We start from the raw sequence: 24,672 nt of genomic DNA, 5'->3' as shown, positions 1-24,672 counted from the left end.
TCACATGCCTCTCAGAGACCACTGCTGGTCGCTTTCCATCTCAAACTAAGTTTTGGATTGTTTGAAACTTCTGCGTGCAAACTTAAAAATGCCTGATGGCCTCAGAATTTTATAAAATCTACAGATAATTTGACATCTATTGGAAGCCTGGTACGTCAGCTTCCATTATAATTCTGCCATCTTTTGCGTACTAAAAATATCCAGGAGGATACACTTCCAGAGTGTTACCCAGCTCTCACTTACCCAGTTACCCTGGTAAAATCAGTAATGAGTCAAGGATGAACCAGACTTCTTGCTGCTGTTACTTTGTCGTCACCCATTCCCTTATCTAGTCCCACCAATGAATAACACTTCATCTTCAGAAGCACAATATTACTAGACTGGATTACGACTCCTACTTTAACTCTAAACAAATATAATCATAGTTAGAGCACAAAGTGGCAGCCACAATGTTTAATAGTTAAGGTTAAGCCAAACTATGGTAAACAACATCTAGAAGCTAGGTCAAGGCATCAAGGATTACGAGTGGCATGGGATCTTTGATGTCCACCTGAGAACAGACAGGACTTTGGTTTAAAGTCTCATCTGCACTGCCAAAACTGCAGCACTGCCTCAGTGCTGTGCTGGAGCGCCAGCTCAGATATTTGTGCTCATGCCTTGGAAACGTGACTTGAATCCAAAACAGAGGCAAGAATGCTGTTGGGCAAGGCTGTTAAATAAATACTTATGGCCACCAGGCCAAGTGAATTTAAATAATGCAAAGCACTCTGTTTAAATATCTGAACAGATTAGTGTCTTTGTGGTTTCTGCTCAATTTAACCAGTTATCGAAAATATTCAGCAGCAATCTGATAAAAGTTGGTTTTGAACTTTAGTTCAGAATCAAAGCAGCTCAGATAAAAATGCAGAAAGGTTTCCACTTTGACGGGTATTCATATTTTGCAACCAGTACAGAAGTGTGTAATTGTTGGTTGCAAGGAACCTGTGCTGGCTCTCTCAAACAGCCAGTCCCTTCTCCAGCTCTTTCTTCTTAGTCATGCAATCTTTCCTTCAACTACATGCCAAACACCTGTTTGAAAATAAATGAATCTGCTTCCACCACTTTTAAACACAGTGAATCCTAGATCATGTCTATTTCAGGATGAAAATGGTTCATCTTGCACTTTTTCTAATCACCCTCAACTTGCATCTACTAGCTCTTAACCCAGTTGCCAAGTGCCAGTTTCTCTATCCAAAGCCTTGATTGTGAACCCTTCTATTAAGCCACTCATCAACTCGTGCTTTTCTTCTACATCCTCTCCAAGGTCTTTGCATTTTCCCCAAAACACGACTAGAGTTTCAGCTGAACCAATGCCTACAGGTTAGACATAATCCCCTCACATTTGTACTCTGCCTCCAAGCCCAGAACCCTGTTTTCGTTTCCCCCCCCACCCCCCCCTTCATTAGCTGGGGTATATGGAATACGAGAGCACAGATGTCATGGTGCAATTTTATTGAAGTTTGGTTGGACCACAGCTGCGTGCAGTTCTGGTCAGAAGAGCTCAATTGTGCTGGAGAAGGTGCAGAGGTAATTTCCCAGGATGTTACACTTCAGGTTATGAAGTGAGACTGGAAAGGCCACATCTGTTTCCCTTACAGCAGAGGCAGTTGGGGTGGTGGGGCTGGGAGGGGGGTGGGTAGAGGGGCGGGGAAAAGAAAGAGGAAACACCTGAGAAGCATACAAAATTATGGAGGGCTATCAATAGGTTGGATAGTGAGAAACTCTTCCCTTCTCTCTCCCCTCAACCCCCATAATTGAGACATTTAAAAACCAGAGGGCATAATTTAAGATGAGATTATGAGGTTAAAGGAAATGGAGGAAAAAAGTTTTTCCACCCAAAGGGTGGATGCAATCTGGAATGCACTGTCTGGGGTGGTAAAAGCAGGTATGTACTCAACATTTAAACATCTGGACAAGTACTTGAATTGCCAAAGCATAGACAGCTACTGACCGAGTGCTGGTAAATGATCTTAATATAGATGGTTACATGATGGTTGGCACAGACATTTGGGCTTGATGCCTGGTTTCTGAGCTGTATTACTTTAAGACTCTAAAATATTTTCTCAAGCTGTCCCTGCATCATAATTTGTGTGACCCAAACACCCAGATTTTGTTGCTCCTGCACTTGTTTTAAAACAATCTGAGAATAACCAAATAGTGTGTTTTGGGTACACTGAATGGCAAATATTGGGGAGGTACTAGGGGATGGCTCTCAATCATTTTCCCCCTAAAAGTAGCCTTGTGGGATCTTCTGTGCATCTGAGACACCAGGAGGTACCTCAGTTTATCACATCACTCATATACAATTTTAAGCTACATCCAAATACGTTTGTGAAGTTCAACATCTAGAAATAAAATCTGTGCAGGAGTGTGGAAAATATTAAGAGGTTTAAATAGTTCTACCAATTGGTCAGGTAGAAAAGCTGGCCCAAGGTTTGAGCCAAGTTATCAGATTTTGATTGAGTAACAAATTAGAATTAGGAATAAAGGTATCTCTTGATCATCTGCTGATAGACATTTGCATTGAGAATGCTGGCAGCAAACAGCAAGAGTCAATGATGTTTGACATGCCAAATAGCCCAATGGCCTTGAGTGTCTAGTTGCACAAGCAAAACAAAAATGACAACTTGTATGAGGTATCCAAGGGCAGCTGCAAAGGCATCAAACTGCAAGCAAGTCCCTTCAGGCGAAGACAAATGATGGAATGGGATTGGCCAACAGCAAGAAAACTGATTTATGAAGTTGCTGAATATGAAAGTGACTTTCAAATAGTGCACAGGTCTCCAGGTTCCTTTGAAGAAGCCAACTGCCATTGAATACCCAAATGAAATTCCAGGCTTGCTGAGACTTTAATAGCCCTTGTAGCTCAAGAAAGTTTTTCTTCTAGTGGTCCTATTCTCCTGGCTTTCACACCAAAGTCACACATAGTAAAGCACAAAAACCAAGTATTAGCTGCCTCTCCCAACCCAAATACCTATTGGGAACAAAGGTCTCTGGCAGGCTCCAGTCTGCAGAGGCTCCATTGCAGCTGCGCGCCAAGACTTGTATATGTGCAGAACTAAATGCAAACAAAAAGGGAAGTATCTCCTTATCCTGAGGGGAAGATTAAAGTTACGAGCCAAATTTCATGTACAAAGTTAAATGGACAAAAGTAATTTCAAAGATAGTGAATTACAATGATTCCACAATGGCTTTTTATTTATTTCTAGCTCTCTGAAAATGTCTTGGAGGGAGAACATTGGGTTGCTATTAATGCATCATTCTATACATTTCCTGCGAATACTCATTTGACTTCAGAGCTCCAAATATTCTGGAACATAGATTAGTTACTTCAAGTCTTTATCACCCCTTCATTGTTGCTGCTTTGTACAAAGCTGCATCTCAGATGGAAAACTGGCAAGAAAGTGACTCCTAGCAAGAACACATTGGAAGGGCTGTGGAACTCCATGTTCCATAGGATTCCTTTGCATAATTTAGATCTTGCACATGACAAAAATGTCCAAGTACTCTTTATGCAAAACTTTCTTCCAAAGGAAGCCTACAAGTCCTCATTCTCCAGTTTGGACATTAAGATTTGGTTTGATGTTTCCAATGAGTGAAGATTCACATTGCACCACTGCAAATGGTGTTGTGCACATTTCAATTGTTGAAAAAACATCCCAGTTGATGCTGCTTCTTGCCCCTTCCACAATTTTCAACTATGGTGGTGCCATCTGGTGGTCAAGCAAGACAGTGTAGCCAGTGGAGATGAGCATGACTGAGTGAAATCATTTTTGGACCATCATTTCATGACCACACAGGAAACACACCAAAACCAAGGTTATTTGGCTTCAAGAACCAAATTAGCTTTGATCAGACAATGCATTAAAACAGGACACAAGTTAAAAAGACATGGCATAAAATATCCATTAGCCAACAAGTTTTATTGTGAAAACAATACGAATTAAAAGACCCATTTGTAAAGGATTGAGAAACAATGGATATCATAACAGCAGAAAAGGAGAGACAAGGCTATCAAGAATGAATACGTAGCAGGATTCTAAGTGACACACTCTTACTCCTCTGCAATGTCAAGTATGTATTTTGATCAGGAGGAGCTTCACATTTAACTTCCCATCTACTCTGCTGCATTTCATAAAAATGTACAGTTTAAATGAATCCTGCTTCTCTCCAAAGTTTCATCAATTCAAAGCAATTGAGCGTCAAAACTGGTTATCCAGTACATTTCGTGCCAGACGTTGTACTGCGAGATCCATTGCGCTTTTCATCTCTTCTGCAGATTAATACATTGAACCACAGAAACTTGTAATGAAAACACACACGATATTGAACAGACTGTCTGATGGATTGTTCTCAGTCTACATGGCAACACTTTAGCAGTGCTATCTACCTGCTCGATACCCAAAAAGGACTTCATGATTTATCATGTGGTTTGTGTCCATCACTTGAGCATTAAGACTATCGTACATTTATAATTTACAGACTAGACTGCAATCAGGACAGCTATCTTGGGGAAACATCCAAGCTTCAGACACTTTAAATTATCTAGATACAAGTTACCTGGCTTGGAATCAAACATCAAATACTAGTAGTGCTCATGGTTTTGTCATGGATCAGACCTAAACGAATTTCTGTATCAAACCATTGACATTTTATCCAAGATGTTTAACAATATCAATCTGACAGCAAAAATGTTAGAAAGTTATTAGGAGAGATTCAGATATTTAAAGAATCATGCACTGTTTTTAAGCAGCATTTAGATTGGAGCCAGATTATCTGCTTGAGCCTCTGATGTGGCATTTCTATCTAGTTTCATGGGATTTTCTTTGATTACAAATAGCATGAGTGCAAATGGAAATTGCTGACAAGCTGAATGACTTAAAGTATCGACATTCAAACAGACACTAACAATTACTGAAATAAACTGTAATGGATCACGAGGATTTCCTTTGGCAGGAGTCTGAAGCAAAAAAAATGGTCTCAGGGCACTTATGAACTGTATGAACTGTTAGCATAAAAGGACACTGCGTGTTCAGCTCTTTTCACAGATCATTGCTCCAACAAACCCCCACCTTTCATTTTCTTTTGAAGTAGACCAGTTTTTCCCCCTAGTACCGCACTCGAGACTCTGCTGACATCATTACACTTTTTAAACTCAAACACACATTACTTCCTCTTGTACAAACATGGAAACTGAAAAGCAGACCTTTCATTTTGATACTGTAATGTTTACATTTCCAATACATATGCGCCAGAAAAGTTTTACCTAAGGTAGCAAGTTTATCCCATAGGCACTGAGAGCCATCGAGATTACATCTGAGAAAATGTAACAGTTACTTGTGTTATAGTGTCAATTGGGGGATTCTCAGCTGCAGTTAATTTAAAAACACAAGTACTGTAAAATGCCGTGTTCAACATTGTTGATGGCATCAGCACAAGCCCATTCTAGTATCTTGCTTGCCTGCCGAATTAAGAGCAATCCACAAACAAAATTTATGTCATGAAGGTAACAAAATGAGAATTTCACCCACCTCAAATCATGCCCTAGCAAACGTTCCCTCATCTTGAGGGAGATACAGGAATTTCTTTAGATACACACATGTGCACAGTGCCTATTCATTCACTGTTATCAATTACAAACTAGTACTCCAACACTTCCTGGTTAATGACAATGTTGCATCTTTAATTTGCAGTCTAGCCTTTGCCACTGTCTTCAAAGCAGTTAACCCTTGAGGGGCAACTGTGACAATAAACAAATCACGCTATAAGATCAGGCTCTTTCAAAGTTGCCAGTGATTAAAAACAGCAGTGGTGATTTTTTACCCATGAAGTTTGTGCAGCTCAGTGCTCATCATGAATGTCACATTGCTCTTTCTGGTGCTCATAAAGTGTCAAAATTAGACTGCACCATCTTCTTCTTTGACCCAGGTTTTGCTAGTTTTATCGCACCCTAGAAAGAGAGAATTTGATATTACTAAAGCAATCACACCCCTCTGCTTCAAGCTGCTGGTAATTAGGAAGCTTGCAAGAGGAAGCCTCCCTACATAATGCACAGAGGGAAGAATATGAACAGGTAAATGAGCTTTTAGAATAAAGTTCTTAGATGGCTTAACATTTGTCAGAGGGAAAATGTTAGAAGCTATTATTAAAGACAATGTAGCAGGATGCTTAGAACAATTTTGGGTAATTGAGTAAACTTTGGGCACAGTCAGCATAGCTTGTTAAAGGGAAATTCCATTTGACCAACATATTGGCATGTGCTGTGGATAAAGGGAAACTGGCATTTGATAAGATATTACATCAACAGTTACTATGAAAGACAAAAGCTCCTGATCAGGAAAGAAGCACATTGATGCTGATGGATTGGCTGACCAACAGGAGATAAAGTCTCGATAATGGACCTTTCCTGGCTGGAAAGATGTAGTGAGCACTGCACTACAGGGATCTGAGTTGGTGCCTCAACCTTTTACAGTTTACATAAAGTAATCATATGCTTCATCAGCAAATTTCATCCATTGATAGGAAACCAAACCTGAAGAGTGCACGAGAAACTACAAATGGATATAGATTGGGTAAATGAGGGGCAAAAAGCTGGCAAACAATGCATAACACGGAGAAATGTGAAATTGTCTGTTTTGGCAGGAAAAATAAGGGTATTATCTAAATGGTGAGAGATTGGAGAGCACTAAGATGCAAGTGATTTGGGTGTCTAATGCACGATTTTCAAAAAGCTAGCATACAGGTGCAAGTAATTAACAATATTACCATTACAGGGGCAACTGAATATAATGTTTCAGTTATATAGGGCACTGCTGAGACCAGAACTGGAGATCAAAATTGGTCTTTGTACAAGGAAAGATATTAATGCACGTCAGAGGAGGTTTACTAGACTAATATCAGAAATGGACAGATTGTTCTGTCAGGAAAGGTTGGATAGGGGTTAGCCTTGCATCTCCCAGAATTCAAAAGTTACACCATACTGTTTGAAACACAAGACCCAGAAGGTCTTGACTTGATGGATGTAGAGAGGATGTTTGTGGGTCAATCTAGAATTAAAATATAATATTTAAAAACAAGGTGCTTCCTACAAAGACAGTGAGGTGTCTTTCCTCCCCCAAAAAGAATTATAACCTTCTGGAATTCTTTCTCAAAGGCAGTGGAAAGCAGACCACACAAGGGTACTTTACAAGGGGATGAAAGATTACCCATGGGTAAATGGGAATAGAAGTTAAGGTTGCAATCAGATTAGCTATGACCTTATCGAATGGCAGAGCCCACTTGAGGTGCTCACTGACTTCCTCCTGCTCCTGACATATTCCTGTGGCAGTTACAGATGACAATTGACTGATGACCCAGGTTCTGGATTCCACACTCCAGGGCAGAGATATTTTGCCCAGAGCTCATCGCATTGAAGACTTTTGTCAAGAACAGCCATAATTTTGTTGCTTTACAGCGTCTCCTTCTGGCAAGCAAATACGGAACATTGGACAAAGCTATTCTTAGTATTTATTAGGATTCTCCCTAGCAAGTCTTGATAGCCATTTCACCATTTGGTTCTTGAAAAGGATTGTTGACAGGGAAACAGAGTCCACACGAGTAAGGAAGGGGGGGGGGAGAAAAAAATTATTGGGCAAGAAATAATTTGAGAAGCAATTCTGTGTTGAATACATAGCCTCTCAAAGTAATCCCATCCTTTTTGCAATACTTTTGAAGTCATATGGCATGCAGGCCCATTTTCAGCCACTAGAGGCCCTCAAAGCATCATATAAAGCAACCTACTGGAACTGCAGCAGTGCAATTTCACCAGGTCCACACTTTTTGGATGTTTAGAAACTAACACTTCAATGAAATTAAGCAACAAGGTACAATAGCTTAATATTTGAAAACTATTGAGGAAAGCAGCATTGAATGACAACATAACTGAATCAGAACTAGTGATACCTGGTAATTCAAGGCATAGCTACAGTCACAACAGGGAAGTGTCTACAGATTGCAAATTTGAGAGCAATGTCAGTGAGACTTTATATTTAAATGAAATTAAGACAGGCATAGCTGGTGTATCACAGCTGCAGTAAGCAGAAGCCAACAGAAATCCTCCAAAACCTCAGCAATCACATTTGTAGCAAGCATCTACAGAGGAACTTTGGCTCAGTGTTGATGAGCTGGAGTCTGAAATTCAGGCACTGTGATGCATCTGGGATTGGGAAAAGTTACTTATGCACTTTGTTCCAAGGCGGTCACACCCCTTAGGTTAGTACTACAGACTTGTTTGGTCAAGAGGGACTAGAAGGGTATAAATGCAAATGAGGCACTGCAGAGATCCAGAAGTGTTGCTGGTCCAACCTGTGTGTTTACGAGCAGGGAATGCAGGGAGGATGTGCAAACTGATCACAACATTGTAAAACAGTGAGCCATTCAAGTTGCAGAGTCAAAGGTGATCCTTGCTAGGCACTGTCTAGCAAGCGTGATATATGCAATCTCTGATGTTGTGCAAACATTCCAAAAGCTGTGTTGTTAGGAGCATCTTCTCAGGGCTGGATAAGAACATGGAGAGGGAGGGGAAAGATCCAGTTTTTAAATGGTCCATATGGGAAACAACAACATTCATGAGACAAGGAGGTGGTTCTGCTGAAGCATGGGCAGCTTGGGCCCAGATTATAAAGCAGGATCACAGATAATTGCTCGATTACCATTGGAACCAAGTTATCCCTATGCCAGTTTGGATAAGATCAGAGAACTAAATGCTTTTGCACAAATATTGTTCTGGGAGGAATAGGTTTCAATTCATAGAACACTAGAACCAAGAGAAGGAATTATGCTGGGACTTTAAGCCTTGCCTCCAGCCTTAGTTATTCAAACTAAATAGTTGTCAGGGAGGTGGGTGCAAAGAAGTGTTGGTGAGGGCAAGTTTAAAGTGTTAAAAGGGCAGGATAGTAACAGTTGCAAAATGGGTAATGGTCGTCTGAGTATTTCAGGAAGGGACAGAGCACAAACATATGGACTTACCTTCAGAGCAGAAAAAGGTAAACAGAGGCAAAATGGAAAAGATACGAGTGATAATAAAAGATGGAAGAAGAGGCAGTAGAGACAACGGATCTTAGCTTAAAGACTCGAGTAGTAGAATTAGTTTGGGTGAAGCCAAGAAACCACAAGGAAAGAAAACACTGGTGGGCATTCCTTATAGTCCCTATGCAGTAATAATATAGAAATCAGGGGCACACATAGCAAAGATCATACAATAATCATGGGGAACTTCAATCTTAGAGCTCAGGCAAACTAAAATCAGCAGTAATGGTGTGGAAGGGCAAATTCACGTAGCGTATAAGAGATGGTTTCCTTGATGTGTCATGCATGCATCTATTGCTGTTTTAATTTAAAACTTTGGCTTCAGATTGAATTGAATCACTTTCCATCTTGGTACAAAATGTTTTCATCACAATAAGATCACTCTCACTAAAGGCCCCTTACCATCAGATTAATAATTTCCACTTGCAATACTATATCTAAAGTAGCCTGCTCCCTTGTTGATTCAATGGTTAACATTTAAGTTATTGCAATTTACAACAAATATACAATAAAGACCCAAAAGGAAGCAAGGTTCAGCTGTGGTTAACAAGAGAAATAAAAGATGTTATTATGTCTGAGAAAAGGCTTAATGTTGCAGTGAGCCAGAGAATGAGGAAATTTCAGACTTCAGTATAATAGGATTAAGAAATTGATAAAGGGAAATTAAATTGGGAGAGTAACCTAAGAAATAAAAACAGACTGAGATTTGACATATGTTAAAAAGGAAAATTAGCAAAAATTAGAGGGTCCCTTACAGATTGACACAGGAGAAATTTTGCTGGATGACAGGGAACTGGTAGAGAATTCAAACAAATATTTTGTGTCGGTCCTCAAAGCTTTAAGGAGTTGAAAAGTATTAGTATTACTAAAAACAAAAAAATGAATGGCACTGAAAGCCAATAAATCCCTGATATCTGATAACCTGTACAAGGTTTTCAAAGAGGTAGATATGGAAATAGTGGAACACAGTGGTTGTCATCTTCTGAAATTCCACATAACCACACAGATGGAAGAGTAGCTAAATATCACCCCACTATCTAAAGGAGGAGAGAAAACAGAATTATAGCCAGTTATCCAACATCAGCGGTGGAGAAAATGCTGGAATCTATTGTCAGGGTGATAATAGGATATTTTGAAAATAATAGGATTGAGCAGAGCAAATATCAATTTGTCCAAAGGAAATCATGCTAGTCAAACCTGTTCAGAGTTTGATCTTGTTACAAGGAGGAAAAGCAGTGGATGCAGTGTTTGAACTTGCAGAAAGCCTTCATTAAAGTGCCACACAAGAGGTTATCAAATAAAATTGGAGCACATGGCTTGAGAACAACATATATGTGTGAAGAGATTGGTAAAACAGTAGGAATAAATGCACCATTTTTAGGTTGGAAAGCTGTGACTAAGTGGTGGTCACAAGGAGCTGATGCCCCAGCTCTTTACAATCTACTTGGATAAAGACACCAAGTACATTATATCCTAGTTTGCTGATGATGCAAGGCTTGGGGGGGGGGGGGGGGCACTGTGGGCTATGCAGGTGGATTCAGAGACTTCAGCAAAATATAGACTGGAAGAATGGGAGAGGACATGACAAAAGAAATACAAATGTGGAAAAATAAAGTCAGCCCATTTGGTAGAAAAAAGTTAGAAAAGTTGAATTTCCCCCCTTCCTCCAATTGTGTTAGCAGAAGTTCAAAGAACCTGGCTGTCCTTGTACATGAAGTAACTCACAGTTAACATGTACAGCAGGCAATGAGAAACAATGGTATTTTGTTCTTTATTGCAAGCAGATTTGACTACAATAGTAAAGATCCTCCCTGTCACTACATAGAGCTTTGGTGAGTCTACTCCTGGAACAGTGCTCACAGGTGTCTGGTTTCGTGACCTAAGGATTGCACTCCTTTTATAATTGCAATAAAGGAAGTGCAACAAGGTACACCAGATTGATTCCCAGAAAGGATTAAGTAGACTGGAACATCAGACTTGGGCATCTTTGCATATCTGTCTTGTTAACCAAATAACATTGAAGTGCAAGATTGCAGCTGCCTAGTTCTCTGGAGAGATCAGGAGGTGATGTCATTGAAACATACAAAATTCTTACAGGGCTTTAGGTGCAGGAATGATGGTACCCTGGGATCAGAGGCTCAAACTGAAGGGCTGACCATTCAGGGCTGAAATGAAGAAAATGTCGTCACCTAGCAGCTAGTGAAACTTTAGAATTCTCTGTCCAAGGAAGCTCAGGAGGTTCACTTGGCTAGTAAATTCAAGACACAGACAATTGATTTTTGGACATTAATACAATAAGGGATATGGCATTAGTGCAGGAAAGTGGTATTGGGGTAAAAGATTAACTCGGATTTTAATGAATGGTACAACAGGTATAATGGGCCAGATGGTTCACTCTCGTTTCTATCATTTGACCCACCAGAACACACCCATCCAGAAAATTACAAGTCCTTGAATGTTCTGTTGCTTGAATGCTTGTGCCCAGAGTCTCTTACCCCTTTGCCCTGTCCTCTCTTTCTTGCTATTTGCCCTCGTCTGATTAATCTGGAACTCTGCGTTTCACGGCGTAATGAACTCCTTCGGCTTTCTGCCTCCCCGTCAGACTTGCACTCATCCTGAGAGTCACTTTCTGCATATTGATAGTTTAGTGCAGTGTCTGGAAGTCTTTGGGCTGTGGAGAAAGCAGCAATGTTTAAAATGGTAAGAGTACACTCTAAATAGAAGCACCGATTTCAACTTTAAAAGAATTCTTCTTTTAATTACTATTTCCTTTGTTCCTCTCATGTAGCCACTCTAGACATTACTGGAATACATATGCTGTCTATCCTTCAGTATCTCACCAGCCATTCCCCCGATGAGATTAGTGCAACTTAATCTAATAGGCTCCTCTCAGTACAAACATGAACAGTCAGGTGGGAACCACTGTATTAGATATCAGGTTTGTGCATCTCTGCCTTGTTAACTAAATAACACTAAAGTCTAAGACTGCAGCTGCCTCATTCAGCTAATTGACTGAAGATAGAATCAAATTTTCTAAATACGTATAGCACTTGTAACTCGTTCATAATTTTGCAATTGAAAATGCAGATTTGCAAAATCGTGGTTGAATTTTCCTTTGCATTCAGCTTCTTTCAATATGTTGGGTATGGATTGGACAATGAACTGGTTGTCTGTAATTGCAATGCAGCATCTGTGCTTTACTGAAGTGTTCAGCCATTACACTTCAAAATGTAGCACCTGGGTTCAGTACTTGTCTTGCTTGGTGAAAGGATCCAGGAGATATACCAAATCCAAAAATAGTCAAAAAACTCCAAGTCACCATTACTCAGAAAACATCTTTTTCTATCAACACAAATTCAGCCTCTTACTTCAATTCCCCAGAAAGTAGCAAAATAACCAGACTGAATATACAAGGACATTGAGAAGGCACTGAACATTCACCCAGATGTTATATGCAGAATACTAAATGCCACACTTCTTAGAAAAAAAGTTAAAATGTTTATCTTGACCCAAAAGTCACCTCTGCTAAACTGAAGAATCTCTCAACACTGCATTTATAGAGTACTGTACTGCAGTCTCTTCCATTATTAGATCACAAGATTCAATTCCTGTTTAACCTTCAGACTGGGAATAGAGCCAACTTCATCTTCAAACTGATCTTGCTGTATTGTTCATTTCCTCAACAATAATTCCACAAAATAAAAAGAAACTCACAATACTCTCCTCTTGCTGCAGAGATGGGATCTCTTGCTATTTGCTCTTCCTCAGGATAAAGAGGATCTCTGTAATGTGTCGGCTCATCGACCCGAATGTTTGTCAAATCCTGCATACTGAAACTGCTCAGGCGGCCAGCAAGAGCTCCCTGACTCTACAATACAGGGGAAGCAAGAAAGGCATTTTATACCTACAGTGAAATGTAGTAGAACTGTCACTCTGATATTACAGAAAAATTAAAACAGATACTGATGACAATGAACAATTGGCCAACATTTCAAAAAGACATATCTTATGAGTGACTCAACAGTAATTGAAAATTGTAAGCTGATAAATTAGCACAGTGACATGTTGTCAGGCCTGTTATGCATCCACGGTGCTGTTTATCTTCTTTCCTCCTTCACTTCGTTTAACAACGTAGTTTGAAACTTGGACAACAAAGCAACTTGCGAGCTGCCAAACCACAACATCACATGGACTTTAGTACACGAACACCAAAAATTCATCTGCCACACTATATTTATGCTTAATTTTCAAATGCAAATCCCATTTCATGGGAAAAGCAGCATTTCTTAGGAAATTAAAATCCAAATGCAAAGTAAAGCAAATGGTGGATATCCAAAGTAAAAATAGAAAGTGCTGGAAACAGGTCAGTTGCTCGGGCAGCATCTGTGGAGAGAGAAACAGGAGTTATTTCAGATCAATAACCTTTCATCAGAACTCGAAGATGGAAATGGAGGTTTCAAGTTGCAGAGAAGTAGGGAAGAGGAGAGAACAAAAACAGGATACCTGTAACAGGGTAGAGCCTGGGGGAAGAGCAAATGATACAAAGAGGGTGGCAGCAGCTAATGAACAACAAAACGAACATATGGAAGGTGTAAAGTGAGATGACAAATGGAATCCAAGTCAAAAAGGAGGAGCAGAGCTTCAAGTGGAAGTAAATTCAAAGGGCAGATTTCATTTGCCTCTTTTCCTACAACTGTAAGAAGTTGTTTTACTTCCAACTTTTCCTAGTTCTGATGAAAGGTCATTGATCTGAAACTTCAACTCCCTTTCTCTCCCCCATAGATGCTGCTGGGCCTGTTGAGTATTTCCAGCATTCCCTCCTTTTATCCCCATGAAAATCTATCAGCAAACATTGAATTTATAAGCCATAATTGAAATTGTATAAACATAACATACATGCTACTTGTAGAATTAAGCACTTTAAAAAAATGTGTACAAACATGGTGGTCATGGCACCAGTGATTACATAACTAAATTGCAACGGGGAAACCTCAAGGTACAGAATAATCATATATTACAATGAACAGTGATCCATTTTAAACTTGCCCTGCTGGGAAGGGAACCTGACCTACATGCAAACTCCTGTCACACAATAATTGAGCTTCTTTTAAACATCTTCCTAATGCCCCAAAAGGCAATTCAATTGTGCAAAGCTGCAACAAATAAATGTAGCTGTACCAATATCATATCAATCATGAGTGATACAATCTGCAACATCATAGTGTACAAGTAGAGAATGGGACAATGCAAACAAATGTTTAATGATCTGTAAATATCCTGGTGATTTCCCACAAATGCCCTAGATCCCATCTTGTAGATAAGCTACACAAAAAATTGCAGAGGGCTCAAATAGAGTTGGTAAACAATTTCTGCTTTCAATGAAGCCATCACATTGGGCAGAACACTACAAAAATCAGATTTGGGCAAAAATAGAATTTTGCTTAACATTGAGATGAGATCTTTCTCCTGTCACAGCTCTAGACTGCCCAAGTGGAAATCAGAAGCAGCTCAGTCCATGGGTACCCATTAGGCAAGTTAAACTCTCATCTTCAATGGCTTGTATTGAATTAACTATAGGCAACATTTAAAGAAAACATCCTTATATCAATTAAAGATTTAAAAACTCTTAGCTTGTTGAAGGCAGTAACATAAATAGAGCATCAATTTAATACAGCTGTTTGTGCCAGTAAAAGACAACAGCATGCATTTAAATAGTATCTTTAACATAATAAAATGTCCGAGTGTGCTTTAGGAATACTACTAGCAAATGTGCTTGGTTCTCAGAGAACTCAGATGGTTAATTAATCTTCCAAGATTGATAATGGGACCAAACAATCCTGCTGGTCCAATCTGACAACTCAAGGGATTTATTTCTAAACTTGACATGCTTTCTTTCTATATTAGGTTTAATGGTTTATTTTAATTTAAAACAGTAGAACTGTTCTAAAACTTACCTTTGCAGCAGCACTGACAGCAGCAGTTGCAGCCATGTTTAGCCCTTTCCTGCCAAAATTTACCACCGTTTCATAGCTACGCTCTTTGGCTTGAATGATGTAGCAATCTATTTCCTAAAGGGAGGGAAATGAAAATGAAAAGACACAGATATACTTTCAGGAATGCACCTTCAAATGAAAACTACTTAGTCTTTCTGTCTCCCCATGACAACAGACCTATTGTGCATCTCAGCATTGTGGATTTACAGCACCACACTTAACATAAAGCACTTATCCTGCACAGCAATTAGACAGGTTGCATGCAATGAAACCATTTAAGCCGCTCAGTGTCAGAAAAACTGAAGGCCAACACTTAAAGGACGATAAATTAAGTTGTTCATTGTACATGGAAGATGACTGCACGAGTTGATAAATTAAAAAGGGCACTAGTCACAGTCAGCAACGACACTTGGTCAGATGCATTGGAAGAGATGACAGGAACACAAAAGAACAGGCTTCATCACCCTTCAAAGTGGTTTTCAATTAATTTGTAAATGCCATGCACATTCCAAATGACAACTGGCCACTTCACTTTCCTTAAAATATCTTCTTCCACTTGTTTCAGACCCTTATCCAGTACGAATGAATCAGGTTCAAGCAAAGCAATTTAGCCGATGTTTCCAAGTTCAGCTGGTGTAACACTACCAGAGCCTGGACTAAAGATCCATATTGTGACTTGAAACATCAATTCAGGATGGTACTGAGGGAGGACTGCAGAATCAATTGACACTTTGCAGACCAGGCTTTGGTGAAGAGAGCCCACCAGTTTTCTCAGGTGGATTTAAGATATCAAGAGTCCATCCAAAGAATAAGCAGCACTTCCAGTACCCCATTCTTCCCCTATCAAAATTGTTCAATCATTTGCTATCAATGGCACTTGCTGTGCAGAGATTTGCTGCTGCGTTGGCCTACATAAAAATGATCGCTCTTCAAAAAGTCAACTGTTGCCTTGAGACTTCAAGCGTATAATAAAGTAGCCAAATATTTCCTGCTATGGCATTCCAAATGTGGAAAGCATTAGGGGTCAGATCGCAAAATCAGCTGTAGGGACTTCATGCTCTGGGGCAATTAATTACACACAAAATTTCACACTTTACCATTGTAATATTATTGATTTTAAAACAAGGGTCCAATTCCATTTTCTATCCTTTAGTCACATTGAGTTGATGTGCTTGGGTGCCTGCTGATAAACATTGCATGAACAGCAGGTAAGGTCAGGATTGTGCTTAGTTCAGTGCCTGCAGTTGAGGAGCTTGGGACACGCTGATGGGATTGTAACTGAGTGGAGCACATGCAGATGGAAAAATATTCCAACAAGGGAACAAAGAAAATGAAATTCAGCCAAAAATTGTCCAAGCTTAAATGTCCAACTAAAACTGAACATTTTAAATCAGTGAGATGTATTCCATGGTGAGAAAAAAAGCAATGACTTTTTAGGGAAGTATTTCAACACATCTTGTTAGTTATAGTTTCCACCTCATCATGCAAAAAGGTCAGTTTCAAAACTGGCCAGCTTGTTTTATGGCCATTCATAAAAAGTCACATTTGAGTGGCATTTTTAAAAAATATTTTACTTAAATAGCAAATAGAACTCATCAATATTGACGGTCATAATCTGCTTTCCTTATCAACGCAAAGACAATACATTCACAGATAGACAAGTTCAGCACCAAAATATACAATACTTTTATTAAAAGATATTCACACAAGCTCTTCCTCAAATTCAATAGCATTAAATAGCCAAAGAAAATAGGAGTTTCATCTGCTGTGATCACATGGCTGGGCTGATCAAATTGATGCAGTTTTGATCATCTAAACAAAGGAGTGATATTGCCTTGAGATTTCAAGCATCTATAGAATAGGCATTAATCACTTCAAAGGCCAAAAGCTTTCACACTTAATATTCTAACAGCATACTACTGTTTTACTTTTTGTTGAATGGATTTTAGAACAAGGGCTGCATCTTAAGACGAAATGATTAATGTGCAAAATGAATAGAAAGCAGTGAAAATAAAAAAAAATGGAAATCTGAAATAAAAACAAAATGCTGCTAACACTCAGCAGATCAGACAGCATCTGTGGAAAGAGAAAATCAATGTTCCAGTTCCGATGAAAGGTCTGGTGACCTCAAATGTTAACGTTTCTCTTTCCATGAATGCTGCCCGACCTGCTCAGTGTTTCCAGCATTTCTATTTTTATTAGTAGAGAAAGGAGTTTTGATTGCACCTAGCATGTGGTCATTGTTCTAGACAGATCAATCAGGTAATAGGTAAAGAGCTAATGAGTAGGGCTAAGAATCATCTTGGAATGGCTTAAAAAAATATTTCTGCTCGTAGATAGCTCTACGACGGGGAAGGATGGTAGTTTTGACATCTAAAATGGTCAAAGGAAATCCAATATGGAAACTGCAAATTGACTTCACAGCTGTGGCCAATCCAAATGAGATATGCCAACTGTTATGTTGAAAGTAACCATAGAACATGCAAGGGTACATTTCAACCAGCTCCAAATTAAATGCAAGGGAAATTTCTTACTTCATCAAGTGAAACTAAAGCACAAAGCTTTTAAAAAGAATCCAATTATAGTTCTGTCCAGTTATAACTGAACTAGCAAACATCTAAAATACATTGTTGCATAAACAAATCTAAAACTTTTCAGAAGGTTTAAAGAATCACTGTAGCTTATTGAATACCTCCACCAAATACAATCCAGAAGGTACAACTGAGTTTTTTTTACCTTCTCTTTTGAAGAAAGGGTGGGATGAACAAACTTCTTGTAAATCATACTGGCACCCTTTGTGTATGGGGACAATAGCCAGACCACAAATGCAACCTTTATTTCATAATAGAATGGAAACCTACAGGTAGAAAAGGAGTCATCAATCCGCAAACAAACAACTAATACTGAGTACATATGCTACATTTCTTACAAGTGGCATTAATTGAAAAGATCTGATCAGGAGTCATCCAGAAGTTCAAAAAAATGGATTTCTCTAGAATCTAATAACCAACTTTGGATCAACATGTACAATGTCAAATCCAAAGTTCATCCTATTTACTGATAGCCACATCACAAACCACCATCCAGAGAAAAGCTACAATAATCTGCTGTCCTATGTTTGGAAATCAATTGGTTTGGCATTTGCCTCACCTGTTTCCCCATGCTCCCTTTATACTAAGGAGTCCTGTTCCCACACTCCCTTTAAACATACCAGGGACCCTTTATCCCACATTCCCTTTAAATTCAACTAGTTCATTGGAAAAAATACTATTAGTGTACCATCTTAAAAGTGAATATATCCAATAGTCTGAAAAAGTCCAAAGGCCCTGAGAGATAAGAGTTTTACTAATAACAGATTTTGAACATGTGCAAGTGCTGAAACGTCAGAAGGGAAGAAAGAAAAAGTGAGAGTCTGCATAGGTCAGTTTATCAAAATGCACCAGCCATCCATCAGAAAGAGTATCAACACTGATCATTTTAGAAGCAACAGATCCATGCCCCTAAAAAGGTAGGAATCAATCTCACTTGAAGCAGGCAACATTAATTTGCACGGCACCTGTCCATTTAGTCTGGAATGAATCCACGTGCAGAATGACTGCAACTCCCAGATTGTTATTGTCACAAGCTTGATCTGTTACCCACAAGTACAAAATAAAAGTAAACAGAGCCAAGATTAGTTTTTTTCCTCTCCAAAGTTTGGACAGCTTTCTCTACTATCACAACATACAGATATACTTTCCCTCACTGTTGTCATCTTCTCACCAAATGGAACCCCCACTTATCCTGCCCATGCATTATTTTTTTTCTTCAGCAAATCACTATAAAAGGTATAGTCATCTCTTAAATCAGTCTTCAATATGCTGGGGATATTTTACAACTTACCAAGAAATAAATATGTCTGTGAAAGTTTCTACTGTTGTGAAGATTGCAAACACAATCCAATACATCATCCATCGGACCTAGGGAGAAATCAAATGGCTATCGATTTATCAGAGAACTCAATGAGACAAGAAGCGTACATACAATGTCCAATTTACTGAAACATGCTACTTCCCTGAAGGAGAAAAACAACTGAGGTGGAGGGGAAAAGGAAAAAAGAAAAATATTGTCCATCTCCAAGTGAAGTACAAATTCTAATTTGCTACAGCAAAATCAATGGTACCAACCTCAAATGCAGGTAAAATCTTTCTCCAAGTGGGCTTCAGCCAAATATCACACTTCCAGGGTTTGTTAAGTGGGACAGGGGGATGGGTGGTGTAGAATTGGTGGTGGAAAAGTGAGAGATAACCTTGAAAAATTGCCAATCGTGAGAAGCCATGACTGTACTTTTCATCGTCTTCCCCCATTTTTGAAATATCCCTGTATTCTTAAAGCATCACATATCATACATATCTACTGTTATACCATTTGTGTCAAAATTGATAACATCTTTAACTGACCAATTCCATTATCCAAAAGGATGCAAATTGATGATGCATTTGTAACAATGCACAATGAATAATAGTGCCCTAGGGGCATTAAGGAAAAGAGAATCTTGATGTACAAGTCTAAAAATCCAAAAAGGTGACAGCAAAGCAGGATAAGTTGGTTAGGAAGGCATACAAATTACCTGCATTCTATGCCGTGGCTAATGAAGATGAGAGCAGGGAGGTCATGGTACAACTTTGTAAGAGTTGGAATACTGTGTGTAGTTCTAGTCACCAGACTTCAGAAAGGATATGATTGCAATACAGGTGGTGTACAGGTCATTCACCAGCTTGTTGTCTGTGATGGAATATTTCAGTTATAAGGGGAGACTGGGTTTCCCTTGGAGTGCAGGAAACAGAGTTGGGGTTGTGGGCAGTGGGTGGGGGAGGAGAAGGAGGGATGAACCTGATTGAGATGTACAAGATTGAGAGACAGAGATAGGGTAGAATGCAAGACACCTTTTCCTACAGAATAGATGTATAATCTCAGAGGGATGAAAGGAAGGATATTTAGAGATCAGAGAAAGTGTTTCTTTACCTTGAGGGTGTCTGGAAACCACAACACACTGCCCAACTGGCTAAGGGGTTGTGGGGGCAAGTGATTCTTACAACACTTAACTATCTAGACAAGCACTTGAATTGCCAAGGCATAAAGGGCCAAGTGCTGGAAAAAGTGATTGATATAGATGAGTACACAATGGTTAACAAGAAAATGGTGGGCTGACGTGCCTGTTTCTGAACTGTATGACTGACTAAACTTTTATAAACACCTCAAATATTTAATAAAATAGGTCGTTGTAAAAGGAGAACATGGATATTCAGTGACAATTGCAGGGCAGCATTGTACAATATTAGACTATGTTGAGATGCCTTTAAATGAAGCAACTGACACCAACTATGTAATTTGGAAGGAAGTGTGGTGAGCACTGCTTAAACTCACTGATCATTGTTCACATTGCAAATGTAACAGGTTCCAAAGGTAACACAAATGACCATCTACAGGTCAGCAACACAAATGTTTTGTATAATGAGGCAGGCTACTTTGTTTTTAAACCCTGTACATAGTGCTAGGTCACACCTCCTTGACTGCTCAGAAGCAGGCCAAAAATGGTAATCACTAACATCCTACTCCAACTTTTGCTGCCAGGAAAGTACTATTGGAAGCAGCTTAGTCATCTAAGTTATCTGTAGCCACTTCAGTCCAGAGACTCCAGAAAGAAAGCAGGTTGTGAAAGAGTTTATTAATGACTGAGAAACAAGATTCTTAAGCCTATAGACCGAAAAACAAGTCCGATTATATTTTACAAAGCTTTTGTTTTCATGTGTTGTTAGTAAGGTTTGCCAAGCAGACAGAATAGCAATTCAATGACTCCTTTACATTTCCGATTCAGCTAGCTTGGGTGTTCAAGGTCATGTCGCCCACAGCCACATCTGGCTTGATGAAATGCTCCATTATGATAAAATGTTAACAAAAGTTATATGGTGCACTCAAGATGGAGGAGGTGTAGGAGAAATGTGAAAGGCTGTACACGGTGTCAACAGGGGAGCATGATTGGGTAATTCAGTCATCAATAAGCCTGGTGACCACACTGCTGTGTGACAATAATTGAAGTGGCACACATTGCTTGTGTGCAACTTATCCACTCACTGCATTTCTGGGAAAAACTATGCTAAGATAAGGAGACTGCTGCAGATTTAGTCCATAGATGGAGGAATTCAATAAGTAAAGATGCACAATACTGGAAGTTGGAATGCAGCCTACATTTTCTGGGAAGGCAACACATTTCAGATATTCAAACTACCTTGTTTGAATGAATAACATGCTGCAAACCTAGTTTCCACCCACCCCCCCCAGGTCAGATACTGGTGGATCAGCCAGAAATAAAAGCTCCCAAAGTCAGAGCCACTGGTGGACTTGGATTCTTTCCAAATCACTGAAGAGAGGAGATGCTGAATGCACGTAATCTCCACTCATTTTAGCTTATAACTTCAGGAAATATTTTAGTATATTATTCATACACAAATATACATTTCCTTCAAGCTACTTAAGTAATGATGCAGAAGATTCAGAAAAACATTCTTCAGCTATTAACAAAGGAGCAGCAAAGAAACAGGATTCCTGCTGCACCTTATGCTAAGCCTCATTGTAAACTGGGCAAACAGCACACAGAACATCACTGGCAATTATTATTTTTCGTTTCACTGTACTATTCCCTGCAGACATCATGACACCAACAAATGTCAGGTGAAGTACACAGTAAATAACGATGGGGTAAAAACAATACAGTTGGCAATACACACAACCATTTTAAATTGGACACTAAATATGATGAATTATAGTACAATGCGTTACAATTCAGGATTAAGTTGAAAGCTCAAACCTTCAGATATGAATCCATTACATACAGCTGTGTTCAAAGGTGTAACTTCTGCATGTAAATAATGATGCTCACTAATTTGACAGTAATTTTTTGGGCCAATGTTGGAAGCATTGATAACGCCAGAAGTTTTTTCACTGTTTCATGTGAATTTTGTGCTAATAGTCACAATCATTTATTTTAAGCATCACTGAAGTTACAAAGTTAGAGTCACATTGCTTTACTTTGGGTTGGATAGAGCAAATGGGTATGTTGTGGGGGGGGGGGGGGGAGAGGGGGTGGAAGGAGAGAAAAAGGAGGAAAAGGAATGGATTAGATGGCCAACTGATGCATTTTATGAAGGGGATGCATTTTTACCAAGGGGAATAGCTTCAACCTTCAGTTGATTATCGATTGAGAGTAGCACACATACAAATGGAATCACAAAAGGACTGAACAACTTGGGGGAAACTTGAGATTTATGGTAAAAAGGCACATGGGGGGGGGTGATAGAATTAAAAAGATTAATTAGGCTGAAAACATCAGGCCCCCTTTACATATTCTTCCAATATAAGCTATCCAAATCTTGGCTCAGTTTCACTGAACTAATTAATAGACACACCATATGCTCCAATGAATTCCATACCATGGCTTAAAATGGCTGCTTTAAATAGTGCATTTTAACCAGACTGGCAACAGCAATGATATCCTGTACTGGAGTTATGTGACTGATTGGAAGGATTTAAAAGATGAACCTTTATTTCTCATTATGGGCTCCCATGGAGCATGAACACTCACATGGAATCTGGTTATAGTCAACCTATGGGCATTGAGGCACATCAGTGTATCAAGTAACGTATGCTAAATAAGCCAAGATTGTTGCATAATTTTAGTCAAGGGACATTAAGCAAGAGTTTGAATGGCAGGGTAGCTTTTAGCAATTGGCAATGCTGTAGTATTTAGATTTACCAGGATGTTGCCTGGATTTGGGAGCCTGAGTTATAAGGAGAGGTCGCGTAGATTGTGATGTTAGTGTAACTTTATTCCCTGGACTTTTCCCAGGGACTTTATTCCCTGGAATGTATGAAGTTGACATGTGACTCGATAGAGGTGTACAAGATCATGAGGAGCATAGACAAGCTGAAAGCACATAGCCTTTCCCCCCCAGGGAGGTGGTGCTAAAAACAAGGGCATAAGTTTAAGAGGTGAGAGATTTAAAAAGGGACATCAGGGCAACTTCTTCACAAAGGGTGGTGCATATTTGTAACGAGCTGCCAGAAACAGTGGTTGAGGCAGGCACATGAGCAACATTTAAAAGCCATCTAGATAAGTACATGGATAGGAGAGGTTTAGAGGGCTATGGGCCAAATGCAGGCAGATGGGACTAGCTCACTGGGCAACATAGTCAGGATAGACAAGTTGGGCCAAAGGGCCTGTTTCTGTGCTAAGTCTCTCTGACGTCTGGCCATCTGCAACTATGAGGGCTTAAGCAGTAAGGTTAGAGAGCAATTACCACTGTACTTACATATTCCTTCACATTTTTTGTCTTGACAGCTTTATACGATGTGTATGCGGGATACAAAGTACCAAATGCAAGCCTGTTTCCAATAAAAAAAACAGTAAAGTTTAGATAGTGCTATTTAAGAAGTGAGTGAGAATAAAAAAAGGAAATTATCAACCCATTACACTAACAGAGGTAGGGAAAGTGTTGGAATCTATAACAATGTACTCACAGCACATGTTGAAAAGAATAGAATTGAGCATGGTCAATGTGAATTTAAGGGAAATTCATGTCTGACTAACAGGAGTTCTTTGGGAATGCAACTAGTTGAACAGATAAAGTGGGAACCACTGAATGCAAGTGCATTTGGGGTTCTAGAAGGTTTGGATGAGGTGCTGCACAGGAGGTTGGTTAACAAGGTTAGACCTATGGAATTGGGGGGGGGGGGGGGGTGCAAATATATTGACATGAATTGCAAAATGTGGAATAAGTGGACCCCACTCAGTTTGGCACGATGGATCTGTGGGGCATACTTAGGCCTCAGCCATTCATGCTCTATGGCAATCTTGCTGAGGGAATCAGATGTCATACGTCCAAGTTTGCAAATAAAACTAAATTAGATGGGATTGAGTGTACAAGTAGGCTTTAACTTGGGCAAGCTGATTGAGGTGAGAATATGGCAAATGGAATATGGAAAAATGTGAAGTCATCCATTTAGATGCATATAACAGGAAGGCAGACTATTTTGTTAAGCAGAGACACATTGTATAATTTCCAAAAGGGACTTAAATGTGTTTGTACCTGCAGATGCAGCAAGCAATTAGGAGGGCAAATGATATAGTATCCTTTATTAGGATGGTATCCAATTACAAAAGCAAGCCTTATAATCACATGGAGCCTTGGTGAGATCACACATGGAGCTGTGTGTACAATTTCAGTCTCCTTGTGCAAGAAAAAAAACAGTTGACATAACGAGTGCAGTGAAGGTTCACTTGGTTGGATTGTGAATGAGGAGAAATCGAGAACACTGGGGCTGCATTCTTTTGAAGAATATAGGGGATCTCATCAAAACTGAAAATTCCCAAGGGCTTGACAAGGTAGATGCAGGGAGGATTTCTCCTGATGGGAGGATTCCAGGACCAGGGCACAGTTTAAAAATAAAGGGCAGACCATTTAGGACTGAGACAAGGAGAGAGAGTGGTAAATCCTTGGAATTTTTCTCCAACCACGACTGCTATGGAAAACACTGT

At 39.4% G+C, this 24,672-nt stretch overlaps 1 protein-coding gene across 2 annotated transcripts in view; it reads right to left on the bottom strand.

Moving 5' to 3' along the window:
• Positions 1 to 3,926: 3,926 nt before the first annotated feature.
• The window catches only part of LOC127584226 (receptor expression-enhancing protein 1-like), a 34,154-nt gene continuing 13,408 nt past the window's right edge, over positions 3,927 to 24,672 (bottom strand). For both annotated transcript variants that reach the window (XM_052040850.1, XM_052040851.1), the window contains exons 2-8: positions 23,447 to 23,519; positions 18,981 to 19,057; positions 17,835 to 17,955; positions 15,060 to 15,173; positions 12,820 to 12,973; positions 11,601 to 11,776; positions 3,927 to 5,989 (exon numbers count right to left, since the gene is read on the bottom strand). In XM_052040850.1, the coding sequence (XP_051896810.1) occupies positions 5,921 to 5,989; positions 11,601 to 11,776; positions 12,820 to 12,973; positions 15,060 to 15,173; positions 17,835 to 17,955; positions 18,981 to 19,057; positions 23,447 to 23,519 (784 nt within the window). In that variant the 3' untranslated portion in view covers positions 3,927 to 5,920. The remainder of the gene's footprint in view (positions 5,990 to 11,600; positions 11,777 to 12,819; positions 12,974 to 15,059; positions 15,174 to 17,834; positions 17,956 to 18,980; positions 19,058 to 23,446; positions 23,520 to 24,672) is intronic.

This window comes from Pristis pectinata, chromosome 29 (genome assembly GCF_009764475.1).
Source record: "Pristis pectinata isolate sPriPec2 chromosome 29, sPriPec2.1.pri, whole genome shotgun sequence".
Lineage (NCBI taxonomy): Eukaryota > Metazoa > Chordata > Chondrichthyes > Rhinopristiformes > Pristidae > Pristis > Pristis pectinata.
The sequence above is the reverse complement of the archived record's forward strand: the minus strand, read 5'-3'. Positions and strand labels throughout refer to the sequence as shown.